This window comes from Diceros bicornis, chromosome 5 (assembly GCF_020826845.1).
Source record: "Diceros bicornis minor isolate mBicDic1 chromosome 5, mDicBic1.mat.cur, whole genome shotgun sequence".
Classification (NCBI taxonomy): Eukaryota; Metazoa; Chordata; class Mammalia; order Perissodactyla; family Rhinocerotidae; genus Diceros; species Diceros bicornis.
Window position 1 is genome coordinate 51,730,091 of NC_080744.1, and position 23,622 is coordinate 51,753,712.

At 35.4% G+C, this 23,622-nt stretch overlaps 1 protein-coding gene across 1 annotated transcript in view; it reads left to right on the forward strand.

The window, feature by feature from the left end:
* Positions 1 to 258: 258 nt before the first annotated feature.
* Positions 259 to 23,622, forward strand: part of TEX9 (testis expressed 9) — a 52,407-nt gene continuing 29,043 nt past the window's right edge. The window contains exons 1-9 of the mRNA XM_058541649.1: positions 259 to 304; positions 397 to 488; positions 7,343 to 7,406; positions 9,003 to 9,082; positions 15,196 to 15,244; positions 16,018 to 16,100; positions 17,966 to 18,144; positions 21,024 to 21,106; positions 21,525 to 21,698. Coding sequence (XP_058397632.1) covers positions 278 to 304; positions 397 to 488; positions 7,343 to 7,406; positions 9,003 to 9,082; positions 15,196 to 15,244; positions 16,018 to 16,100; positions 17,966 to 18,144; positions 21,024 to 21,106; positions 21,525 to 21,698 — 831 coding nt within the window. The 5' untranslated portion in view covers positions 259 to 277. The remainder of the gene's footprint in view (positions 305 to 396; positions 489 to 7,342; positions 7,407 to 9,002; positions 9,083 to 15,195; positions 15,245 to 16,017; positions 16,101 to 17,965; positions 18,145 to 21,023; positions 21,107 to 21,524; positions 21,699 to 23,622) is intronic.

Here is a 23,622-nt window from a genome sequence, read left to right on the forward strand (position 1 = left end):
CCAACTGAAGAATTTATAAGTCTACGCGCTCCTTTGGCTTCTTGGGGCCCCGCAGCAGCGCAGAGCCGTATTAGCGCTTACACCTGAGGGGCGCAGCGGCGACTGCACGCACTCGCCAGCGACCAGGCCCCGCCCTAGTCTCGCCCGGCTCTCTGTTCTCTGCCCCAGAAGCGTAAGAGTGGAGGGAGCCAGCGCCCTGGAGGGAGGCTGTCGGGATGTGGTAATTCTCGCGGGAAGATGCGTCGTTGCCTCGGTAACGGCGTCGCGGTCGCGAAAGATGGCGGGGCGAGATCTTCGCCTCAGGGTTAGTTCAACTCCAGACTCACGGGTAGCCGGCGGGCTAGAGGATGCCCAACCTCATTTAAATTCGGGTCTGAAAGTCTGTCTCTTTTCTAGAGACGGAGCGTTTCAGGGACTCTGCTCCCGCCACGCGTTCAGCAGCCTGCTACACCTCGACGGGACCTCCTCGCCAAGGAGGAAGAATATAAGTAAGAAATTGGGCGGTTCAGCTTTCCTTCTGTCTTTCACTAAATGAGGCTGCTTACAAGTACTTTTCCTGGTGACTGATTGGATTTGGGGACCACTCACTGCCCAGCATTGTCTTCTCATCGTCCCATTTGCTTGCCCTTCTTCATCTTTTCTCTTTGAGTTGAGCTCGCCTGCGTCCTAGAAGGTATTTGAAGTGGGCGAAAATTTGACCCAAGAAACAAAGGTGGCAAGGTGATACTGCCAGAAGTGGTTTAGATAGCAGGAATTGCCGCGAATAGTTCAGTTTCTAGTTTAAGGAATTCCACTTAATTTCAGGTTCATAGAGTTTACGTATGTAAATTTCTTTTAGGCTTGGTTTCTAAATGGAAAGCGTGTTTCTCAGGGCGATTGGAATTACCGTTCTCATCCACGTTTGGTGAAGTTGGGGGGAGGATTTCCTTTCCTTGTCTGCTCTCAGTGTAATTACAACTATGCTGACGATACGTGCTTTCATTCTTGGATCATTCCTCTCTTCATCGCCCGGTTTTCACATAGATGCCAGAGTAATCTTTTAATTTGATCATGTCACTCCCTTGCCTAAAACTTTGCAGTGGTTTCCTGTTGCACTTCAAAAGCACTGTGAGATCCGGCTCTTGCCTCTTGTTTGATCTTGTGCTTTCTCCTTTTTGCTTACCACTCTCCAGCCTCACTGGCCTCTTAGTTCCTCAAGTTTTTTCTTTCTCTTTCCTTGAGGGCAGTCACATACCTCCTAGCTGTAATGGTCGGATTGGCCTTCCTTGACTACACTAAGTAGGCTCCCTTGTTCTTCTTTTTTAATTGTCTTGTTAATTTTTCTTTGCAATTAGCATAGCTTGTTACAATAAATTTGCTGGTTTATTTTTTGTCTGTTTCCTCCACTGGACTGTAAGTTCCACAAGGTCAGAGACCATGTCTTTTATTTGCCATCGTATATACCCTTACAAAAAATTATATTTTAACAGTTCACTTTCTTTTTAAAGTAATTAATTTAATTAAAAATTTGGGAAACATCCTGGCAATTCCTAAAATGGTTAAACATGGTATTACCATATGATCTGTACTTAAAATTAAAGCATATTTAAAATTAAAACTGAAGTATAGTGTCTTTAGATGAACTGGACACGTGCAACTTGCCATAGCGTGTAAGAACAAAATCACCCTCCTCTATTTGATGAAATGAGCCAAATGAGCCTATTATTCCAGTTCAAGAGTGTACTTAAGCAATGGATCTGTTGTCCATATACAGTTCTGAATCAGCTGTGCTCAACCCAAAACAGTTATTTTCATTATCATACACCAGATAGCACTAAATAGCTGCAGTGATTAAATTAATTTGTTTGGTTATTTAAGGGTGTATTTTGCACCTGGCTGTGGAATGTTGTTAGGGATATGGTCCTGCTAAAAGTCAGACATCTATAGGAGCTATTCTATTTTAGCAAAAGTTATTTTGTGGTAAAGGTGCCCAGTTGTCACTTGTTCTGTTATCTTTACTCTGAGGTGTGCAAATATGAGGCATTTGAACAAAGTGGCTCCCGATCTCTGCCTGAAGGTTGTAGATCACTTATGCACCATACAGAAGAGTGAAATGTCTAGCTATTCTTTCTTTCTTTTTTTTTTTTTTTGTTGAGGAAGATCAGCCGTGAGCTAACGTCCATTGCCAGTCCTCCTCTTTTTCTGAGGAAGATTGGCCCTGGGCTAACGTCCCTGCCCATCTTCCTCTACTTTATATGTGGGATGCCTGCCACAGCATGGCTTGATAAGCGGTGTGTAGGTTCTCGCCCGGCATCTGAACCTGCTAACCCTGGGCTGCTGAAGCAGAGCTCGTGAATTTAACCACTACGCCACTGGGCCGGTCCCCTGAAATGTCTGGCTATTCTTATGGGCAAGAATATGAGTTCATAACAGATTATTTTATCACATCTTGTCTTGGTGCTAAGCATATTGGGATATCTTTTCAGTCAGCAGAAGACAGCACTTCCCAGGAATCCTAATCCAGAATTGTCTGCAATCAGCTCCTGTCAAATAGTTGGAGGAAATAATCACTATCCAAGAGGATAGACTAAGGAATATGCTGATCACTCAAGCCAATAGATTTGCCAAGCTTCATGCCAACATCATAAACCAGAGAGCTAAGCAATTAGATTATATGATGTCTGTTTTAATTGGTCTGAATAACTTGTAGGGCAAGCCTTCCTCCGCCAACCCCCTGTCCATAAATGCCAATTACATTGGCTTGATAGATTAATTTGCAGAGAACTGACATCTTTATGCGATTGAATCTTCCCTTCCACAAACATGGTACATCTCTTTTTACACAGAGGTGTTTTTGGTGTACTTTATTAATATTTTATCATATTACTACATAAAAATCTTGCATATGTAATTTTTTACAAGGTACCTTATAGTTTTTGTTGCTATAATGAATAGCTTTTTTTCTACTACAATTTCTAATTGGTTAGACGTGTGGGAATATTCTTGATTTTTGTATGTTGATCCTACACCTATATTTATGTAGATATAGATCATCAGCTCTGCTGAACCCTCCTATTCATTCTGTAGAGTCCCTTAGATTTTTGATAAAGACAGTTATTTCATATGCAAATTATGATAGTTTTGTCTCTTTACAGTTTCTCATGCATGTTCTTTTTTTCTTAATCTGGATAGAATCTCCAGTGCAATACGGAATAGAAGAAGTGATGGTGAGCATCCTTATCTTATGATTTTATGGAGCCCACTTTTAATAATTTATCTCTACATTTGAGGTTTGTTGTAGAGTTTTGGTAGATTTCTTTTCTCAGGCTTAAGGACACTGTTTCCCTTAATTTCTGTTTTGAATGAATGTTAAATCTTATCAAAACTTTTTTCCCCAGATTAATTTAGGTGACGAAATGATTTTTTTCACCTCCCTGTTTAATGTTTTAACATACTGAACTACAAAGGCAGATTTCTTGTTTTCCTTTAAAAACTGCTAGATTTGATTGCTTTAATTTTATCTAAGTTTTTTTTGCATCTGTGAACAAAAGTGAAATTGGTCTTACACTTTTTTTCTAGTTCTTTTCCTTTCTGATTTTGATATCAGTATTATGCTAGCCACATGAAATAAGCTGAATAGTATTCCTTTTTTGTTTTATTCTGTTCTTGGAAGCTTTTTATAATCAGAGATCCTCTGCCCTGATTGTGAAACTGAATCTGGTGTGGGTTTTTTTTTGCCTATCAATTCAGTTTCTTTAATGATTATTGCTTCCAGAATAAATTTTAGTTATTTGATAGTTTCCTAGAAAAGTGTCCACTTCAGGTATATTTAAAAATGTTGTAGCATAAATTTATTCTAATTATGCTCTATTTTTTTTTTTTTTTTTTTGCTGAGAAAGCTTAGCCCTGAACTAACATCTGTTGCCAATCTTCCTTGTTTTTGCCTGGGGAAGATTAGCCCTAAGCTAACATCTGTGCCAGTCTTCCTCTACTTTGTTTGTGGGTCACCGCCGCAGTGTGGCTGGTGAGTGGTGTAGGTCCACCCCTGGGGATCTGAACCCGTGAACCCAGGCTGCCGAAGCGTGACATGTCAAACTTAACCACTAGGCCATGGGGCCGGCCCCTATGGTCTGTGTTTTAAAGCTTTACTGTATCTGTAACCTTATACACACCTTTGGGGACTTTCCAATACTGTTTATTTTTATCTTCTGTCTTTTTTTCTATCAGTCTTTCTGGGAGGTTTATATATTTTATTGGTCTTTTCAGAGAATTAGCTTTTGATTTTATTGCTAATCTATGTTTCTTTTAAATTTAATTAGTCTTATCTTTATTATTTCTATCTCTTCTAATTGTAGTAGATTTATTTTTTCCTTTTTTGGTTTTTCTTATTTTTTAATAAATACATTTAATTTCTATAAATATTTCTCCAACTATAGCTTATCTGTAAGGACTTGTTTTGATATGTATTTCTTTTGTGGTTATTTAGTTTTAAATATTTTATGATTTTCATAGTGATTATTTAGGAATGTGTTTTTTAGTTCCCAAGCATATGTTTGTTTGCTTGTTTGTTTTATTTTTATTTTTGAATTTATTTTTAATTGCACTATGGTCAGAGAATGTATATAATATTGATTTTCGAAAATGTATTGAAACTTAGCTGTGACCAGGTACATGTTCAATTTTTGTAAATATTCTGTGTGTTCTTTGATAGAAAGTATATTTACTATTTGTTGACTAATCTGTTAGATCCAGCTAATTAATTTTGCTGTCCATGATGTTAGCTGTATTGGTTTCTGTAGAGGTATACTAAAATCAACTATAATTATAATTTAAAAGAATTCTCCTTATAATTGTGTCCATTTTTGTTTGGGGGCTATATTGTTTGATTTATTTAAATACTCTAGATGAATTATTTCTTTCATTATTACATAGAATCTGTTACATCTTTTTTAATTCCTTTATTTTCAAACTTTTTATGTCATTTAGCTTAAGGAGTGTTCCTTTTATCAGACAGTGTGTTCCTGTCTGATAATTTCTGCCTTCTAATAAGTGAATTTATTTATATTATTTTGTTTATGAATTTGAAGTTATTTTGGCCGTCTTATTTTTTGTGTTTTCTATTTACTCTGCCTTTTCTTTGTTTGGTTCTTTTCTGTCTTCTGTTGGATTGAATGAGTTTTCATTATGTCTTTATTTTTCTTTTACTGGTTTGGAAAGACCTTAGAATACTTTAACTTGGTTTCCCCCTGTCTGTTAAGTTCCTCTTTGTTTTGAATACCCCTACTTGTTATTTTTATAGTCTGTACTAATTTAGATTTATCATGATGTTTTCTAATTTCTTTGCTCATCATGATTCTTTTTTTCCAGGTTCAATTTACTCCTTCTTGAAGTGTAGAGCCTTTGTTACTTCTCTCTGTGAAAATCTGAGTCTTAAATTCTCCAGTCTTTTCTGAAAATTTTGTTACTTTGCGCTTCTTCTTCAAAGACAGTTTAGCTGAACATAGAACTCTAGATGGCCAGTTTTTTTCCCTCCACAGTCCATTAAACATATCATTTCACTGCCCATTGGAATCTAGAGATGTTGATGAGCCATCTACTGTGAGCTTTTTAGATAATCATGCTGGTAGACTATTTCTCTGGTCTTTTTAAATGTTTGCTTTGGTAATTTAAAGAATATTCTCTTTTTCTTTGAATTTCTGCAGTTTCACTATGATGTGTACAGGTGTGGATTTGTTTTCTTAATTCTGCTTAAGATCTGTACCTTTCTTCATTTCTGGGAAATTCTCAGCATTATCTCTTCAAATATTGACATTCCCTCCTTCTTTGGGATTTCCTTCTGCAACTTCTAGTAGGTAGATATAAATCTGTCTTGGTTGTACAGTCTGTCTTCAGTGGATGTTAACCTCTCTGACTCCCACATGTACATCAGTTTCTAGCTGTTAAGCTGTTTTGGCTTCTGTTCCTGTTTACTACTCTCACTTTGAGTTGCTGCTTTATTTTTAGTGCCAGGGTATTTCCCTTGCCTGAGTTTGAGCTTAGCAGTATTTCCTTCACTACATTTTATCCATCATTTCCATGGGTTTGGAGCAGAAGAATAGCCTTCTGAGTCATCTTGGTCTATTGTATTGACCAGAAGCTTCTAATGGTTCTGGTTAGGGAAATGTGAAAAATCAGGTAATGGCATCTTAAATGCAGCTTTTAAGTCTTTATTAGATATTTTTCTTTTGATTAACTCATCCTAAGATATAAAAATATTTCTTAAAACATCAGACTGTTTTGAGAGGAAATATGGTACTGCTTTTTTTTTTCCTCTGGGAGTTGGGGTCATCAGTGGTTTGTGTTACTTCTGAATCACATATCTAAAACAAACGAGATATCCCGTTTTTAAAATTGCTCAACATATTTCCTTCATATCACTTCAAAAGAGCCTAGATGGCCTAGAAATGTGGCCTATGAATAGAATTAAAAAGTTATCTGCTTTTGAAGATGTTTATTATAGTGTTAACCTTTAAAAGTGAAAAAGGGACTTGAACCAACAATAGGAACAGTTTAGTACATTATGTTAACTTCAACTCATTAGAATATTTTTTAACACACTAATTATAAAGATTATGTAGAGATAAACACATTCCTTCTATATTGTTATGGGAAAATGTAGTACAAAATTGTGTATACACTACAGATGAAAGGTATATTAGAAGAGTGTATTAAAAATGATTGGATGATGGTGGTAGGATCATGAGCAATTTTTCCTTTGAAAACAGTTTCCTTCAATGGTATTGCCATTCTTGCAGTCTTAATGGGGCCAACAGTGTTCATATTCCTTGCTAGATTCCAAATAGTTTGAGAAATTAAAAAATAAAAGGAGTGGCATGTGGAGGTCAAAATAATTACCTTTATTTTTGATGAAGCTGGTGTTGAAATATGTAGCTGAGGTGTGAGCCACGTTAGATCTGCTCACTAAACCCCAGATTTACCTCCCTAGTCACAGCAACACCCCAGCCCAATGCAGGCCTCTCTCCCACCCTGCCCCACTGCTGTCCCCAGTTGGAGCTGGTTGCAAGAAGATGGAGAATGGAACTGAGTTGAACCTACCAGTTTATTCTTCCTAAATAAGTCATTTCACCTGAAGTGAGGGCCAGAGGGAGGCCAGGAATTCACTGTTTGAATTTCTAGCACGAAGAAGGAGGAATCATGGGGAGATGGAGATGTGTTCTAATAGTTATGTTAATTTTAGAATAAAAATGTCGTGTATGTTTTGGCGTTTGTTGGTTAGCTAAAGTGTAGTTACTAAAATTTAATTACTTTTTTTTTTTTTAGAATCTTCAGTATATCCCAATTATTAAATTATTTTTGCTTTTAGGCGTTTAAATGCAGAATTGGAGGCAAAAACAGCTGATCTGGTTCGACAAGCTGAGGAAGTAATAGTAAGTAAATGTACAATAATTAGTAATTCCATGTAAGTGCTAGTTTTTTAACTTTTTAATTTGGTGTATAACATACATACAAAAAAGTACCCAAAGCATAAATTTTCAGCTCAATGAATTATCACAAATCGAACATGAATATATGTATAGGTATGCATGTATGCATGTGTATGTTTTTGATAAGCACACATTTTCTGAAAGCCACTGAAGAAGTGTTTTCCATTTAGATGTTCCTATCATCTAATTAATAAGAACATTAATAATTAATAATCTGCCCCATTATAAGATTAATATTTGAGAGTAGCTATATAGAATTAACACCGGTAATTCAGTAAAGATAGATATAAAATAGTCTGTGGACAAAAGTTAAATAAAGGATAACAATCATCACTAATATTGAGATGGTAATTTGTCTCTTAAACTCTGCAGCTGGGTGTAACTCAAATTCTTAGGGCTACACCATAATCAGATTTATAGTCAGGAAAATTGTAGTGAGGTTATACCACTAGGCAATTTAAGTGTATATTGCCCCATTCTAGGTACCAAACTGGTTATTCCTACTTTAAACATCCCTCCTTAGTGTCAACATTCTCATCATTAATTGATACGATATAGTGGCATTCCTTAGAGGAATAAAGTGGCTGCTTTCAAAACTTTCTTCAGTTCTTATTCTAATTTAAACAAATTCTTTCTTTTAACCCCCCCACCTTTGGAGTTGATGGGGGCAGGGAAGAATAGGCAATATTTTATTTTAATGCCTTATACAGATCCATCATTATTTAGGAATAAATATATATAATATTTTAGGTAATATATTTAAATAATAATGGTTACAGTCTTGCAAAGTGCATTTGTAATTAAATAGTTTATTAAAAATAAATATTTTTATTACATCTTTTAGTTTTTGCCAGTGTCTGAAGAGCAGGAAAATACTTGAACAAAGAAACCCAATGTTATAGTGGAATGAGGGATTTATTACGTATTCTGCTCAGAGAGTCCTCTAAGAAGGAACTTTTTTTTCTTTTTCAAAAAATAATAGAGTAGGAAACTGGGAAGGGCTGGGAAAGAGGAAAGGGCATTTCTGCCCCCACAGAAGTAATAGATAGAACTTTTGTCACATTGAATTTTTGTTCACTCGCTTCCGTTTCTTGATATATCTTTGCCAAAAGGTTTTACTCTTAGTGCTTCATTTTTAGCATCTTCCAGGTCTTCTTAAGCATTGCCTGATTTGAGACAAGTCTTTCTACCTGCTAAACGGATTTATGTTTTTGTTTCTTCTGAGTTTAATTTCCTTTGCATGTTACACAAGATGGAAGACTAATGTAGTGGGGAAGCAAAAGTTGGGTAAGATCGTATAAAGGCATTGGCACTCTCACATTTTTCCCTTAGAATTGACTTTCTTAACCCAGAATGAATGAAAAGTGAAACTACATTGTTACAGACCTTATTTTTATACCATAGCATTTAGAATTCTGTGCCTTGATTTCATAGAAACTGTGGACAACTCTGAAATGATTAATGATCTGAAAGGCACTTGTGTATACCCTAGTTTTGTGGGTTTTTTCTTATATGGCTTGTCTTTACTCATTTAACTAGAGAGATCGGCAAGAAGCACGATCTAGGCCTATTTCAACACAAATTAAATCATATGAAGAGGAAGATGATTACAGTTTAAGGTAAGTGACTTAAATTCTCAAACACCTTTGTTTTTAATTGGGTAAATGCTTTAAGATATTTTTCTTTTTTTTATTGAGTTATAATTGATGTACAATAGTTTAGTTTCAGGTACACAGCATAATGATTTGATATTTGTATATATTGAGAAATGATCACTACAAAAGTCTACTTAATGTCCGTCACCATGCATAGTTAACAGAATTTTTTTTCTTGTGATGAGAACTTTTAAGATTTACTCTCTTAGCAACTTTCAAGTATGCAATACAGTATTATTAACAATAGTTGCCATGCTGTACGTTAAATCTGCCTAACTTATTTATTTTATAACTGGAAATTTGTACCTTTTGATCCCCTTCACCCATTTTGCCTACCCCCCCCAACCCCCAGCCTCTGGCAACCACCAATCTGTTCTCTGTATCTAAGAGCTTGTTTTTTTGTTTTTTTCCAGATTCCACATATAAGTGGGATCGTATTGTATTTGTCTTTCTCTGCTGACTTATTTAACTTAGCATGATGCCCTCAAGGTCCATCCATGTTGTCGCAAATGGCAAGATTTCGTTCTTTTTTAATGGCCGAATATATTCCATTGTATACACACACACACACACACACACACACACACACACACACACACACACACTACATCTTCTTTATCCATTCATCCGTCAATGGACATTTAGGTTGTTTCTGTATCTTGGCACAAGTGTAAACCCTTACCTACTTTATCTCATTTAATTCTCAAAGTATTATTTCAAAATAAATATCATCGTCCTCATTTTAAAATGAGGAAATTGCAGCTTTGAGAAGTTCAGTAGCTTGTCCAAGGATATATAGATAGTATGTGATTTCACTGAGATCCAAACCACAGTTGATAAGATTTCTAAACCTGTTCTCACATATGATTCTACCTTTCTTTTAAAATTACATATGAAGATTAGGTAAAAATAAATAAATTAGCTAAAATAAAATATATTAGATCTTTTCTTTCCTTGAATTTCATGTGAACTTCAGATATGTCAAGAAATTAGGGAACCAAAAAAATATTTAGGAATAAATTTAACAGTAAAAGTGTAGGATCTGTGTGAATAAAACTATAAAATCTTGGGGCCGGCCTGGTGGCTCAGCGGTTAAGTGCGTGAGCTCTGCTTCGGCGGCCTGGGGTTCGCAGGTTAGGATCCCGGGTGCGCACCAACGCACTGCTTGTCAAGCCATGCTGTGGCGGCGTCCCATATAAAGTAGAGGAAGATGGGCATGGACGTTAGTCCAGGGCCAATCTTCCTCAGCAGAAAAGAGGATTGGCATCGGATGTTAGCTCAGAGCTGATCTTCCTCATACACACAAAAAAAACCTATAAAATCTTATAGCAGAGGCAATGGTGATCACCGAATATTCCAAGTCTCTTGCTATGAGCAGAAGTCAAATTATTCTCTTCCAAGCCTAAACAGACAAGAGTTGGTGTTTGAACCTCCAGCTGACTCTTTCTCTGCCATGATCAGTGAAAATTCAGTTGGTGAAACCTCCCAGCCTGGTCTCTGGGTGACCATGTGGAACATAAGGAGAAAAGTCCTCCCCCTCCCCCCACCATCTACTGCTACTTTGAGTGAGTTAAGCCTCTGAGATTTTGCAGTTAATATCCTAGCCTATCCTAACTAATATAGCAATTGATATTGAGAGTAGGGTGCTATAGTACAAAAACTCTAAAAGTGTGGCTTTAGCTTAGTAGTTAGGTGGTAGCCAGCAAGGAAACTGACATTGGAGGCTGGAAAGATAGAGGAAAGCTGTTGTGTAGTGGCAGTGAATTTAGTAAAACTGTCACCTTTGGTAAATTGGAAAGCAGAACAGATGTCTAATGAACTGGTATTCTGGGGGAAGAGGTTGGAAAACAGAATATTAGTAGTAAGCACTGTTGCTGTTAGCTGTATTTGGCGTGGTGTTATAAGAAAGAGACAAGTTTGGGAAAGAATTGGCTGTTTTGCAAGCAGAAATGAAAGGGAAGATGGAGAGTCTAGGAATTGGAGGCCTTGTAATATTGGAAGAGTTACCTGCTTCTGATTTTGACGAGGTCCAATTTATCTATTTCTTTTGTACCTGTGCTTTTGAAGCTATATCTAGAAATCCATTGCTAAATCCAGGGTCATTAAGATTTACCCCTATTTTTTTTTTATAAGAGTATTATAGTTAGCTCTTACATTTAGGTCTTTGATCCATTTTAATTAATTTTTGTGTATGGTATGAGATAAGGGTCAACCTTCATTCTTTGGCATGTAGATATCCAGTCTTCGCAGCACCATTTGTTGAAAAGACTGTTCTTTCCCCATTGAATGGTATTGGCACCCTTGTCAAAAATCAGCTGACCAGAGACACATGGTTTTGTTTTTGGACTCTCAATTCTATTCCATAGATCTGTATATCTATTCTTAATGCCAGTACTACACTGTCTTGTTTACCCTTGCTTTGTAGAGTTAGCTGCTTTTAGACCTCAAAATTATGAGAGAAAATTGAGAAAAATCTTTGAGTAACAGAAGCCTATTAAAGCTCAACTTTGAGGCAGAGATCAGACTAAAGGTGTGGTTTTCACAACTGTTGATAAAACTTTCCAGTGGATTAAGGTTCTTCAGGGCAAGGATCATATTAAATGGCACCTAGTGAAACTTTCCAATTGGATAAAATGGCTCGGGGCAAAGACTAAAGGTATAGTCTCTCCATAGAAGCCTGACAACCTCAAAGTAACCCGTTTTTAAATTGGTGGAGGGAGATGGAAAGGGAGGATGGACAGAAGGATGAAGAGAGAGAGAGAGGTGTTTAGAGTAAAGAAATATAGCCTTGGAAAGAACTGTGGGTGAACTAATGGCACATGAAACTGACTGGAACCAAATAGGTAAGAAATGAGTTTTTGAGAGAGTTATACCAGCAAAGAAACTCTGAGTGATGGACTAAAACTGTTTGTGACTATTTAAATCTTAAAATAGCTGTGGGTCCTCCCTGTCTTCTAAGATGAACAAGCAGGCTGTGAGAGTTGCACAGCTGTAAGAGAGTATAATGTTTAAACACCTTAGAGGGCTTAGAAACAAAAAAGAAATGTTTTACTTAAGCGGCAGTATATTTGGCTCATATTTGAAATATTGGAACATTATTCATTGGCTCAAAAGTAATTATTGCATACAATCCAGCAATTCCTCTCTAGAAATGAAGACGTATGTCCAAGCAAAAACCTGTATGCAAATGTTTATAACAGTTTTATTCGTAATTGTCACAAACTAGGGACAACTCATATCTATCAGGTGGTGAATAGATAAACAAATTATGGTATATCCACGCAGTGGAATACTACTTGGCAATAAAAAGCAGTGAACTATTGATATGGCAACAACATGGATGCCAAGTGAAAGAAGCCAGACTAAAAAATGTATATACTGTATGATTGTACTTATTTGACATTTTGGAAAAGGTAAAAAATGTAGGGACAGAAATCAAATCAGTGGTTGTATGGGGCTCAGGGGAGAGAAGGGGATTAATCACAAAGGGGCACAAGAGAACTTTTTGGGACAATAGAAATATTCTCTATCTTGGTTGTTGTGGTGGTTTCATGACCATATAAGTTGTGTTAAAATTTATAGCACTGTACCTCTAAAAAGGGTGTATTTTACTGTATGTAAATTATGTCTCAATAAACCTAAAAAAAATAATTTTTGAATACCATTAGGGCCAGGGCCAGCTATTGGTGGTACAATGGTGAGTAAATAGACCAGGTCCTGCTCCCGAGGAGTTAATGCCTAGTGTGTTGCTTTTTAATATTTTTCTGAAATTTAAAAAAATTTTTCGTAAAAAATACTTTTTTTACATCATTTGATATATACGTATCTATGTGTACATATAATATGAAACTATCCTTATAATATGTAATGCTCTCTGATATTTTCTGGAAAATGTTTAACAGTTATCAAAATTCCAAAATTTGGATTACAAATAAGATTAGGCACAGCTTTTATCCAGTAAACTAAAAGACTGAAATGATGGTAACAGCTAATCCCTAGTTTCTGTTGAAGCAAGTGAGAGACTGATTTCACAAGCATAAAAATAAATCTGTTGATTTTCTTTTACTAAATTTTTTTAAGTGCAAAGTGGTGATGACGCCTCTAACTAGATCAGGTGGCTTTTTAAAAAAAAAAATGTTACTCTTTGAACAGATGGCTTTTACCATGTGAAACATGGCACTTGACTGTTAGTTGGGAATTGCTAAAGATGGGAGGTAACTCTGTAAAGAGACAATCCATTTCAGCTTGGAACAATGATAATTCACCTAAATGATTATAGTCAGGCAGTATATATTATAATAGGTTTTCAACATCCACAGTTACTCTGTCAAACAATATGGTAGGGAAACCAGAATTTAGTTTTCTAATAGTATAGCATACATATCCTTCAGGCTGCTGGAAGCAAGGTTCACCACACAAATCATTTCAATCATATTACACACAAACCTTTCATGGAGTAGTTTAACAAAAATAATCAGAATACAGTCATGCACCGCATAACAACGTTTCAGTCGACGACAGACCACATATACAATAGTGTCCCATAAGATTAGTACCATATAGCCTTGGTGTCTAGTAGGCTATACCATCTAGGTTTCTGTAAGTACACTCTGGGATGTTCACACAATGACAGTATCACCTAATGACACATTTCTCAGAATGTGTCCCTGTCATTAAGTGGCACATAAATGTACTATTTAGTTGATTTTTCAGGGAAATACACTAGCAAGTAATAGCACTCTGCTAAACCTGAGGGAGACAGATAACCATTAAATGTCTTTTGGCTGATACGTATGTGTATGTGGCAGGGGAAGGGGATATGAAAGATGCAAAAAATGTAAGGAAACAGCAAATATTATTTAAAATGAGGGTGATTAAAGAGGACACTTAAAATTTGGAAACATTTTCATCTCATGTGAGAATGATTCTTTAATCTCTGTAATTTTAAGATATTTTGAAAGCCTTTTTTTTCCCCTAGAGCTATTTCTAGTTCTTTAAGAGGTTGTATTTAATAATATCTATTTAAGTATATCTTTATGCTTTATATTGAAAAAACCTATATTTGACTAGTTCAACAGGTAGCATCTGATGGCAAGTAATTTTGTTTTTATGTCCTCTACTATGGGTAGGAGTTCTCAGGGGATATGATGGAATTTCTTTGTTTCTTTTTTTTTTTTTCATAGCAACAATAGATACTAACTTGGTAGCTTTCCAGAAATATTAATATATGTGTGGGCAATGATCTAGAAAATTGATCGAGGGTAGGCAAACTTTTCCCGTAAAGAGCCAGATAGTAAATATTTTTGGATTTGTGGGCTATGCAGTCTTTTTGGATTTGTGGGCTATGCAGTCTTTGTTACAACCACTCACCTTTGTGATTTTAGTCAAAAACAGCTGTAGACAATGCATAAAGGAATGAATGTGGTGGATTCAGCCTGTGGACTGTAGTTTGCAGACCCCCATAAACACTCTTCATTTTAAACTACAAACATATTTTGAAAACTTTGTCCATAAAAATGAATTGTATTTTAGATGTATTTATTAATACATTTAACAAATATTTAGTGCCAATTTAAGAGCTTATATGCCAGTTACTATGGCAAGTACTAGGCACAGAGCAGTGAACAAGGCACACATGATTCCTACCCTCATGGAGTTGGCAATGTAATGGGGAAACAGACATTGACCAAGTACTTAAATGCATTAGACAGGATAACGTTGAGTGAGCTCACAATAAAAAGCCCTGTTTGTAAAATAGATAATCCTTGTGTGTAGCCAATAATCACTCCATATGATTTCCATTTGTTAAAATTTGTGCTATACTTTCTTACAACAATATTGACGTTATAGTAATTGTTGACGTTATAGTGTATCTTCTCAAAGGTGAATTATTTAACCAAAGCACTTTTCTTGTTTGTGACACTCATTCAAAATATATTAACATGTGCATACTAGAATTATAGCAAAGTCTACTTGATATTTATTTTCCCTTTCAACTATAATTGCTGTTGAATTTTATTGTGTCTCAGCCTTAGTATCATCTATTATTAACATACAATGTTTATTTTGGTCTGTAGAGGTCTGTTGTCTTCTGAAGGGACAGTTCATCTCCATTCAGAAACTAAGGTATGAAATCAAAGTGTGTGCATATAATTACATTCTGTAGAATTTAGGTTATTTTTAGACTTTTCTTAGGCAAAACAGAGAAGGGGTGTGGCTTTATAGAAATAGAATATAAGCCTTGATACTCAGAAGAGAAGCCTTCATGAATTGTTGCTCATAAAATAAATTGAGTCCTTTTTTGTCTCATTCTTTGACTGAACAATTTGAAGAAACATTGGAAAAAATCCAAAATGAAATGAGTCTGTAACCTAAGGATTTTTAGTTTTCTCTCTGAAGCCCAAATTTACTAGATAGAAGACCTGAAAAAAAAAGTATTCGTATACAAAGAAAGTGATTTGAAAAGTTTATTCATTCATTTAAATATTTACAGTGTAGAGATCACCGTTCCAGATGCTGGGTACACTGGGATCTGCACGTTCCCTGCCCATGGGGATCTAGGCCCAGGGAACAGTATACGTGAAGGCCGGTCTCGGGAATGAGCAGTGAGGAGAACTAAATTCTGTGAGTCAGAACGTTTAGTTTAACGTTCCAATAGCTAGCTAAATATCCTTGAATCTTTGGGACTCATTTTCCTTATCTTTGAATCTCTTGGTCCTAATGAAATCTAGGTCTTTTCCAGCTATACAGTTCCAGGATTCTTTACAATACAATTTGATTAATTCCATGAAAATAATTCTTCTATGTAGTAAACTAGCAATTCTATATATTACAAAATTACTTTCCTTGGCAAATAATTAGAATCTAATTAATCAATAGTTTAAATTCTTTTCATGTAGCCAAAGACCAAAAACATTGATCCAGTAAACAAGGTTCAAAACAAACTGCACTCTGCAAATAAAGGAAGGAAAACAAATACGAGGTATAGTACAGTTTTAAAAGTATTACTTTTTTTTGGTCTTATAATTCGCAGTATCATCTAATTATTAAGCTCTTTCTGTTTCTCCAGATCTTTTTATACACAAAATATACAAAATTACACTATGTATATCTTATTCACATTCAATAATTTAAAACATTTTCTACTCAGAAATGTCTTGCACCAGTTAATGAACATTTTGTATTGTTCTCTTAAGCAAAATCACCACATTTCAAAATTTTTAAATATTATTTTTAGTGAGATATTTTCTTAGAACTGAGACTAGAACCTAGGTGTCTTTCTCTGCCTAGTTCTCTCAAATAAACTATATAGTTTTATACTTTTTGAGCATTTAATGGAGCACCATGCATTTTTGTGTATATTGAGATACAGAATGATTTGGCATGCTCTAAATAAGACTATAGTATAATTATACTTTACATTTTATTGTTTTTGGTGAGAAAGAATTCAAGACTATTCTTAGTATTTTAAACATGAGAGCTCTCCAGGATAGGAGACCTAGAAAAAGAGGGTCACACCTGCAGTGGGTTTTACCACCCAGCTTCTTATTCACAGTAAGTTATTAAGTTATATGTCTGTTACTTACCCAAACTGATAATTGCATTATAATTCTGGAAAAATCTTTGTTAATTCTTGTGCCTTTTAATTGGCTAAATAAATTTTTTGTTTATTGAATAAAAGAGAGAAAAAATAGAGTGAAGTGATAAGGAAGAGAAAATCTAAAATAGATTGATAAAAGAGAACATACACTACATGCATAAGTACATAAATACATAACTGGAAAGGATTATCTTATTTTCAGACTTCAAGTTTACTTTTTAAAGAAAAAGTTGTTTTTCCAAATAGAGTTCCAAAGCCTTTGCTTATGAGTTAAAAGTAAGTTAGGCTTTAAAGTAAGTAAAAAGTTATAAGGAAGGCTTTTGGAACCAATAACGTGATGAGTTAGGCCTGGCCCAGTCCTAAATGCCTTTAGAAGTGACTTCTATTTCATATTTCTTCCCTTACCTCATTAAAAAATCAAATCCAGGGCTGGACCTGTGGCTTAGGGGTTAAGTGCACGCGCTCCGCTGCTGGCGGCCCGGGTTTGGATCCCAGGCGTGCACCGATGCACTGCTTCTCCGGCCATGCTGAGGCCGCGTCCCACATACAGCAACTAGAAGGATGTGCAACTGTGACATGCAACTATCTACTGGGGCTTTGGGGAAAAAAAAAAAAAAAAGGAGGAGGATTGGCGATAGATGTTAACTCAGAGCTGGTCTTCCTCAGCAAAAAGAGGAGGATTAGCACGGATGTTAGCTCAGGGCTGATCTTCCTCACACAAAAAAAAAAAAAATCAAATCCAACTTTTTGGTTGACTTTGATTTTGGTTTCTTTAGGTGGAAAATGTATTTCTTTAGGTGGAAAAAAATGTTGAGTTTGAGCTAATAACTGTTCACTCTGTAATTCTTTCTCAAGAGGTATTATTCTTCAGTGTTTGCAGAATTATGGCTTGAGGGATATCAATTTCTACAGTGCTTCTCCAGCAGCATGTAAAATTAAAAGACATAGGCTGAATTTGACTAGGAGGCCAAGTTCAGTACTCTTAGTTTTGATGTTCACTTGTTTAGAGGCAATGTCTAGACTAATTGGCCTCAGAAAGCCTTCTCTAGCTCTGTGGTTGTGTGATTCAAAAAGAGTGGAAGTCTACTAAGTCTCTTGTAATCCTTGAAAGTATCAATTGTAGATTTCATCATAAATTTAAAATTATAATAATTTTTATCTGCTTTGTTATTTGGATAAAAGTCATATCTATGTGTCATTTCTCCTTTTTATATTATGTATTATATAATTACATATATTTTTTTTAGTATAAAATTGAAATACTCTGATGTACAAACTGCCAATGATGTTGCCATTCCAGAGGATTTCTCAGACTTTTCTCTTGCAAAAACAATTAGCAAAATTGAAGGGCAACTGGCGGAAGAAGGCTTACCTGATTGTATAGAGGATGATATTTTTTGTGGTGCTAGTAAAGACATTGGAACAGGTAGGTTTTCTTTTGTTTATTTTTATCCTTATATCATAATTACTTTGAAAAAGATATTTGGGAACTATTTTCCTTGCATTTAAAAGTGTATTGTGATGTCTCGCATTTGTTTCAAAATCATCTAGTAGGACATGGTGCTGGGAGAAATGAGTGGGGTTATAGATGAAATAAAATTGGTTATGAGTCAATAATCGTTGAAAATGAATGCTGGGTAAATAGGGTGTCATTGAACTAGTCTCTCTACTTGTGTATATGTTTGATATTTTCCATTATAAAAAGTAAAAATATAAGACTATATGGTATTGGTTTCATTGACCGCTGTTCAACTGAGGTTAAAATGCCCCATAGCTTGTCACTGAAACATTAAAATAATTTTAAAAGCCATGTTTCTTTGAAGTCCTTTCATTTAACGTTACTGTATTCTATTTATTGCATGTTAAATCAACACATTCAAAAGGATAAATGAATTATTGACATAACATTAGGTAAAATAATCAAATGTTTTCTAATGAATATAATTTTTTTCTTATAAACTCATTCTCTTCATACCACTAGAAAAATAATACTACTAATAGTAGTTTCAATCATGTAAAAACATTAGGTTAGTTACCAGTAATGCCTCTAAAATTGGTTAATTTTAGACATCTTATGGAGTGTTGGACTCGGGCCCCAGGTCAATATCTCGACAGTCAAAGCATCATCCTGGCCCCTTTTCCACGTGGGACACATGGGGGCCAAGGAATCAGGGGGATCCAGGCCCAAATCAAACTCTCAGTGGGGCCCCTATCCCTGTCTAGCAGGCATTCCCCACTCCCTGGACGTGTAATTGGAATAGAAATAAATGGCGGTTGGCACATCCTCATGTTGAATCAATGGCCTTCTGGGTAAGAGCCATGTAGTGGGGCCAGCCAGGTGGAGATCTCTGGAATTGCTCCCCACTACCCACCCCCAGCTGGGAGAGAAATCAAAAACAATATCCTATCCTGGGAAGAAGAGCCACCTATGCTATTGTAAGCAAAAAAGAAGACAATTGAGTGTATACGAATATAGTTAATGCTGAACTATAATTAATTGTGAGTTCAGGCAAGCCACTTAGCTACTCTGTAATGGCAATTTCTTCTTTTGAAAATTTAGCAGTTGGAATTAGGAGATCATAAAGTTTATCTTTAAAATTCTCTGATTCTGTGAAAATCATAACAATTTATATGTGTAATGATTATTGTGCTGCATGGTAGTTAGTCATAAATGAAGAGCTGTTCATTTGTGCACTTGTTACATTTAAACTTTCTGGGGCTAGTTGTCAGGAGAGAAGGTAAGTGAAGCAGGAAATTGCCTTTATGTCTCTAAGATGCCTTCAAGGACACAATGGTCAGATGTTGGCTGTTCCTCAGTACACAGTCACCCCTGGCCCCGTTACAGTGTTCCTCCTCCCAGATACAGGGAACCTACACAAACAGACTACCTTAAATTGCTGCTTTTTTCGTATTGCTGAATCACCTCTCTGCCACTTTGCCTCTCTGTCTTCTCTTTTCAGAATCTTTGGCCTAGATGTCTCCCCCTTTAGGAGATTTTCTCTTATTCCAGATGATTGCCTAGAATAGCTGGGTTACATGAGGTAGGAAAAGATCAAAAAGTAGTTTAGTAGCACAGACTGCTGTGTAAGACTAGAGTTGGAGTGGGATGGGAAAGGGAGGTTAATGCTGTGGACCTCCAGAGACCAGATCACTCAGCTCCTTGATGATACTACTGAGGTTAGAGTTAGGGAGAGAAAGAGTTGGGAAAAGTCATGCTTTCCCATTCTTTCTTCCTTCTTTCCCCCTAGATGCCAACTACTGCAGACTTAACACTTTTAAATTTATCATTTTCCTTCTATTCCCTGCTTTCCTGGAGTTACATGGGAGGCTAGGAGGAGAGTTGAGGCTAAAGAGATCTGGGTGGGGTTGGAGCCAACCATGGTTCATCAGCTCCATGGTAACCCTGGGGACATGTCATAAGAATTGCTTTAGAACAGGAAGTGTGTGTGGAGATGTTTTGTACTCTGCCAGATGTATCCTAATGACTCCTCAGAGACAATTCAGAGTGTTTACTCAAAATAACCTCCATGAGGGCAAAGCTTGTCTTATGATATCCCTACTATGCCTAGAACATTGTAGAGAATGTTTAGTTTTTGAATGAATGATTGAATGAATTATGAGTGAGTTCTAAGTTCAGTTTTCACTTTATTTACTTTTATAGGCCTGTAAACCTCAAAGATTTACTGCTGATATTATTGAATAAAAAAATGGCTAGCAATGAAATACCAAAGGTAGATCTTAATGGGGGTTTATGGGAGAAAGCTTCTGCAGTAAAGTATTAGTGTATTTCTTTGCTTCTAAGATACATACACTGTATTTTAACTTATGTGAATTGGGATGTGTATTACAGTCAATGGCATTTTATAATCACAATGGCTAGAATTGAAGTTGAGTTTTGCTACAGAGGATTTTGTCTCTGCCCAACACTTGGGGACAGTACCGACCCGAGACTACTTTAAATTCTGTTTGAGGTGTTTTGGACCACTGTGCTAAGTATGAATTCAGTCTGTAAACTTATGTGAGTACTGGCTTGTGGTTCAGATTCTCAGGGGAAGTTTTTGCGCTTTTCCCCCTTTCTTTCCTCAGTTCCAATTTGTATGTGAACAATTCCTTTCTGTTGGGTGGATTTGTTTTTCGTTTACCTCTACATTAGGAGGATTTAGTGTCTTTGTCCCAAACAGGAATTTCCTGTTCGACTCCTCATCTTGAGCATTTTTTTTCCCCCATAAAATAATGGTCTGTCTTATAATTGATGGCATCTTAGATTCAGTGAAAGATAATAAATATAATTATTTAAATCCACAGAAGCACAGATCAGATTTTTAAAGGCCAAACTCCGTGTTATGCAGGAAGAATTGGATAATGTTGTATGTGAATGCAATAAAAAGGTAAGTTTTTAAAACCTCTTAAAATAAATGCTCTAATATTCAAAGACATTTTAGGAGGAATTTCAATTATATTTTTAAAATAGCTTCATTGAGATATAATCTGGAGTATTTAAAAATTGTATTTACTGAAATTTATTCTATTCTGAGATGTTGAATTTTCACAGAGCTAAAGAATTTTAAATACTTGTTAGCAGTTAGAATTCTCTATATTAGACTTACAAGTGTAAGCTATTAAACAGAAATAAAACATCTGACTTCCATTTTGAAGATGAAAATGGAATATAATTTGTTTTTCTTCATGAAATGGGTATAAGTATCTTATCAAAGATCATATGAAGCTCCTTTTGGTTTCTGCTTTGTGTTTTGATACCAAATGATATGCATTTTTTCCACATAATCTGTAATTTCGTAACTACAGGAGGATGAAATTCAGGATTTAAAGTCTCAAGTAAAAAACCTTGAAGAAGATTGCGTGAGACAGCAGCGAACAATTAATTTGCAACAGTCTCAAACAGAAAAATATAAAACTCTTTTTGAAGAAGCAAACAAAAAATGTGTTGGATTACAGCAACAGCTGTCTTCATTAGAAAGGGTAATAATTTTGCTATTTTTCCTAACTTAATGCCAAAGATGCACTAAAACGTTAAAATTGCATGTTTGTATAGACACCACTTTTGGTTGTTCAGTTATTTTGTTAGTATTTATTAAAAACTCTTCCCCCATATATAGGAGAGTATTTTTTGACAGCTTTAATGAGATATAATTCACATACCATATATATCTCACCCTTTTGAAGTGTACAATTCATTGACTTTTCCTATATTTACAGAGTTGTACAACTGTCACCACTATCAATTTTAGAACATTTCATCACCCCAAAAAGACACCCCGTACCATTTAGCCACAATACCCTAACCCTCTTCCCCCAATCCTCTCCAGCCCTAGGCAGTTCCAATCAATTTTCTGTCTTGATATGTTTTCCTGTTCTGGGCATTTCATATACACAGAGTCATACGATATGTGGTATTTTGTGACTGATATCTTTTTCTTAACATAATGATTTCAAGGTACATCTACATTGTATAACATATCAGTACTTCATTCCTTTTTTATAGAGTATTATTCCTTTTTAAGGGGTATATGGATATAACACATTTTATTTGTTTATCAGTTGATGGACATTAGAATTGTTTCCACTTTTTGGCTATTTTGAATAATGCTGCTATGAACATTCATGTGCAAGTTTTTGTGTGGACATATGTTTTCATTTCTCTGGGGTATATACTTAGGAGTCAAATTGCTGGATCATATGGTAACCATATGTTTAACCTTTTCTGAACTGCTGACTCTTTTCCAAATCACCTGCACCATTTTCACATTTCCACCATGAGTGTATAAGAGTTCTAATTTCTCCACATCCTCACCAACTCTTGTTAAATTATCTTTTTGATTATAGCTATCCTACTGGTGTGAAGTAGTTATCTCATTGTGGTTTTGATTTGCATTTCCCTGATAACAAATAATGTCGAGGACCTTTTCATATGCTTATTGGCCATTTGTATATCTTCTTTGGAGAAATGTCTGTTCAGATCCTTTGCCCATTTTTTAAATTGGAATTTTTAAATTATTGAGTAGTAAGAGTTCCTTGTATGTTCTAGATACAAGTTCCTTATCAGATATATGATTTGCAAATATTTCTCCATTAAACCTAAAGATAACCCATTCATTGGGTTCTTTTCACTTTCTTTATGGTATCCTTTGAAGCACAAAATTTTTAAATTTTGAAGTCCAGTTTATCTAATTTTTCTTTGGTTGCTTGTGTTTTTGGTGTCATATCTAAGGGGAGAATATATTTCAAATAAGCTATCGTATTAAAAAATTTTTATATTAATGTACCATTGTGTTAATAAAAATAAAACATAATGTACAGTATTACTTTGTAAGACTTAGTGATAATAACAATTACGGGATATAGCATGTATTGAGATTTAAGTAGTAAGAAAATATGCCTTCTTCATTACTATGTCAGATTTCTGTAGTGTGTTCATATAAAACATTTGGTCTTGTATAGATAGCATTATCTTTGGTAATAAATGTTTTAACATTAGATTTATTGAGATATAATTTATGTACAGTAAATCACCCTTTTTAGTATGCACTTCTATAGCTTTTTTTTTTTTTTGCATTCAATATTTTTTTTTTTATTGATGTTTTAATGGTTTCTAACATTGTGAAATTTTGGGTTGTACATTTTTGTTTGTCCATCACCATATATATGACTCCCTTCACCTCTTGTGCCCACCCCCCTCCCCCCACCCTCACTGCCCCTGGTAACCACAGTCCAGTTTTCTCTGTCCATGTGTTGGTTTATATTCCACATATGAGTGAGATCATACAGTGTTTGTCTTTCTCTTTCTGGCTTATTTCACTTAACATAATATGCTCCAGGCCCATCCATGTTGTTGCAAATGGGACAATTTTGTCTTTTTTTATGGCTGAGTAGTATTCCATTGTAT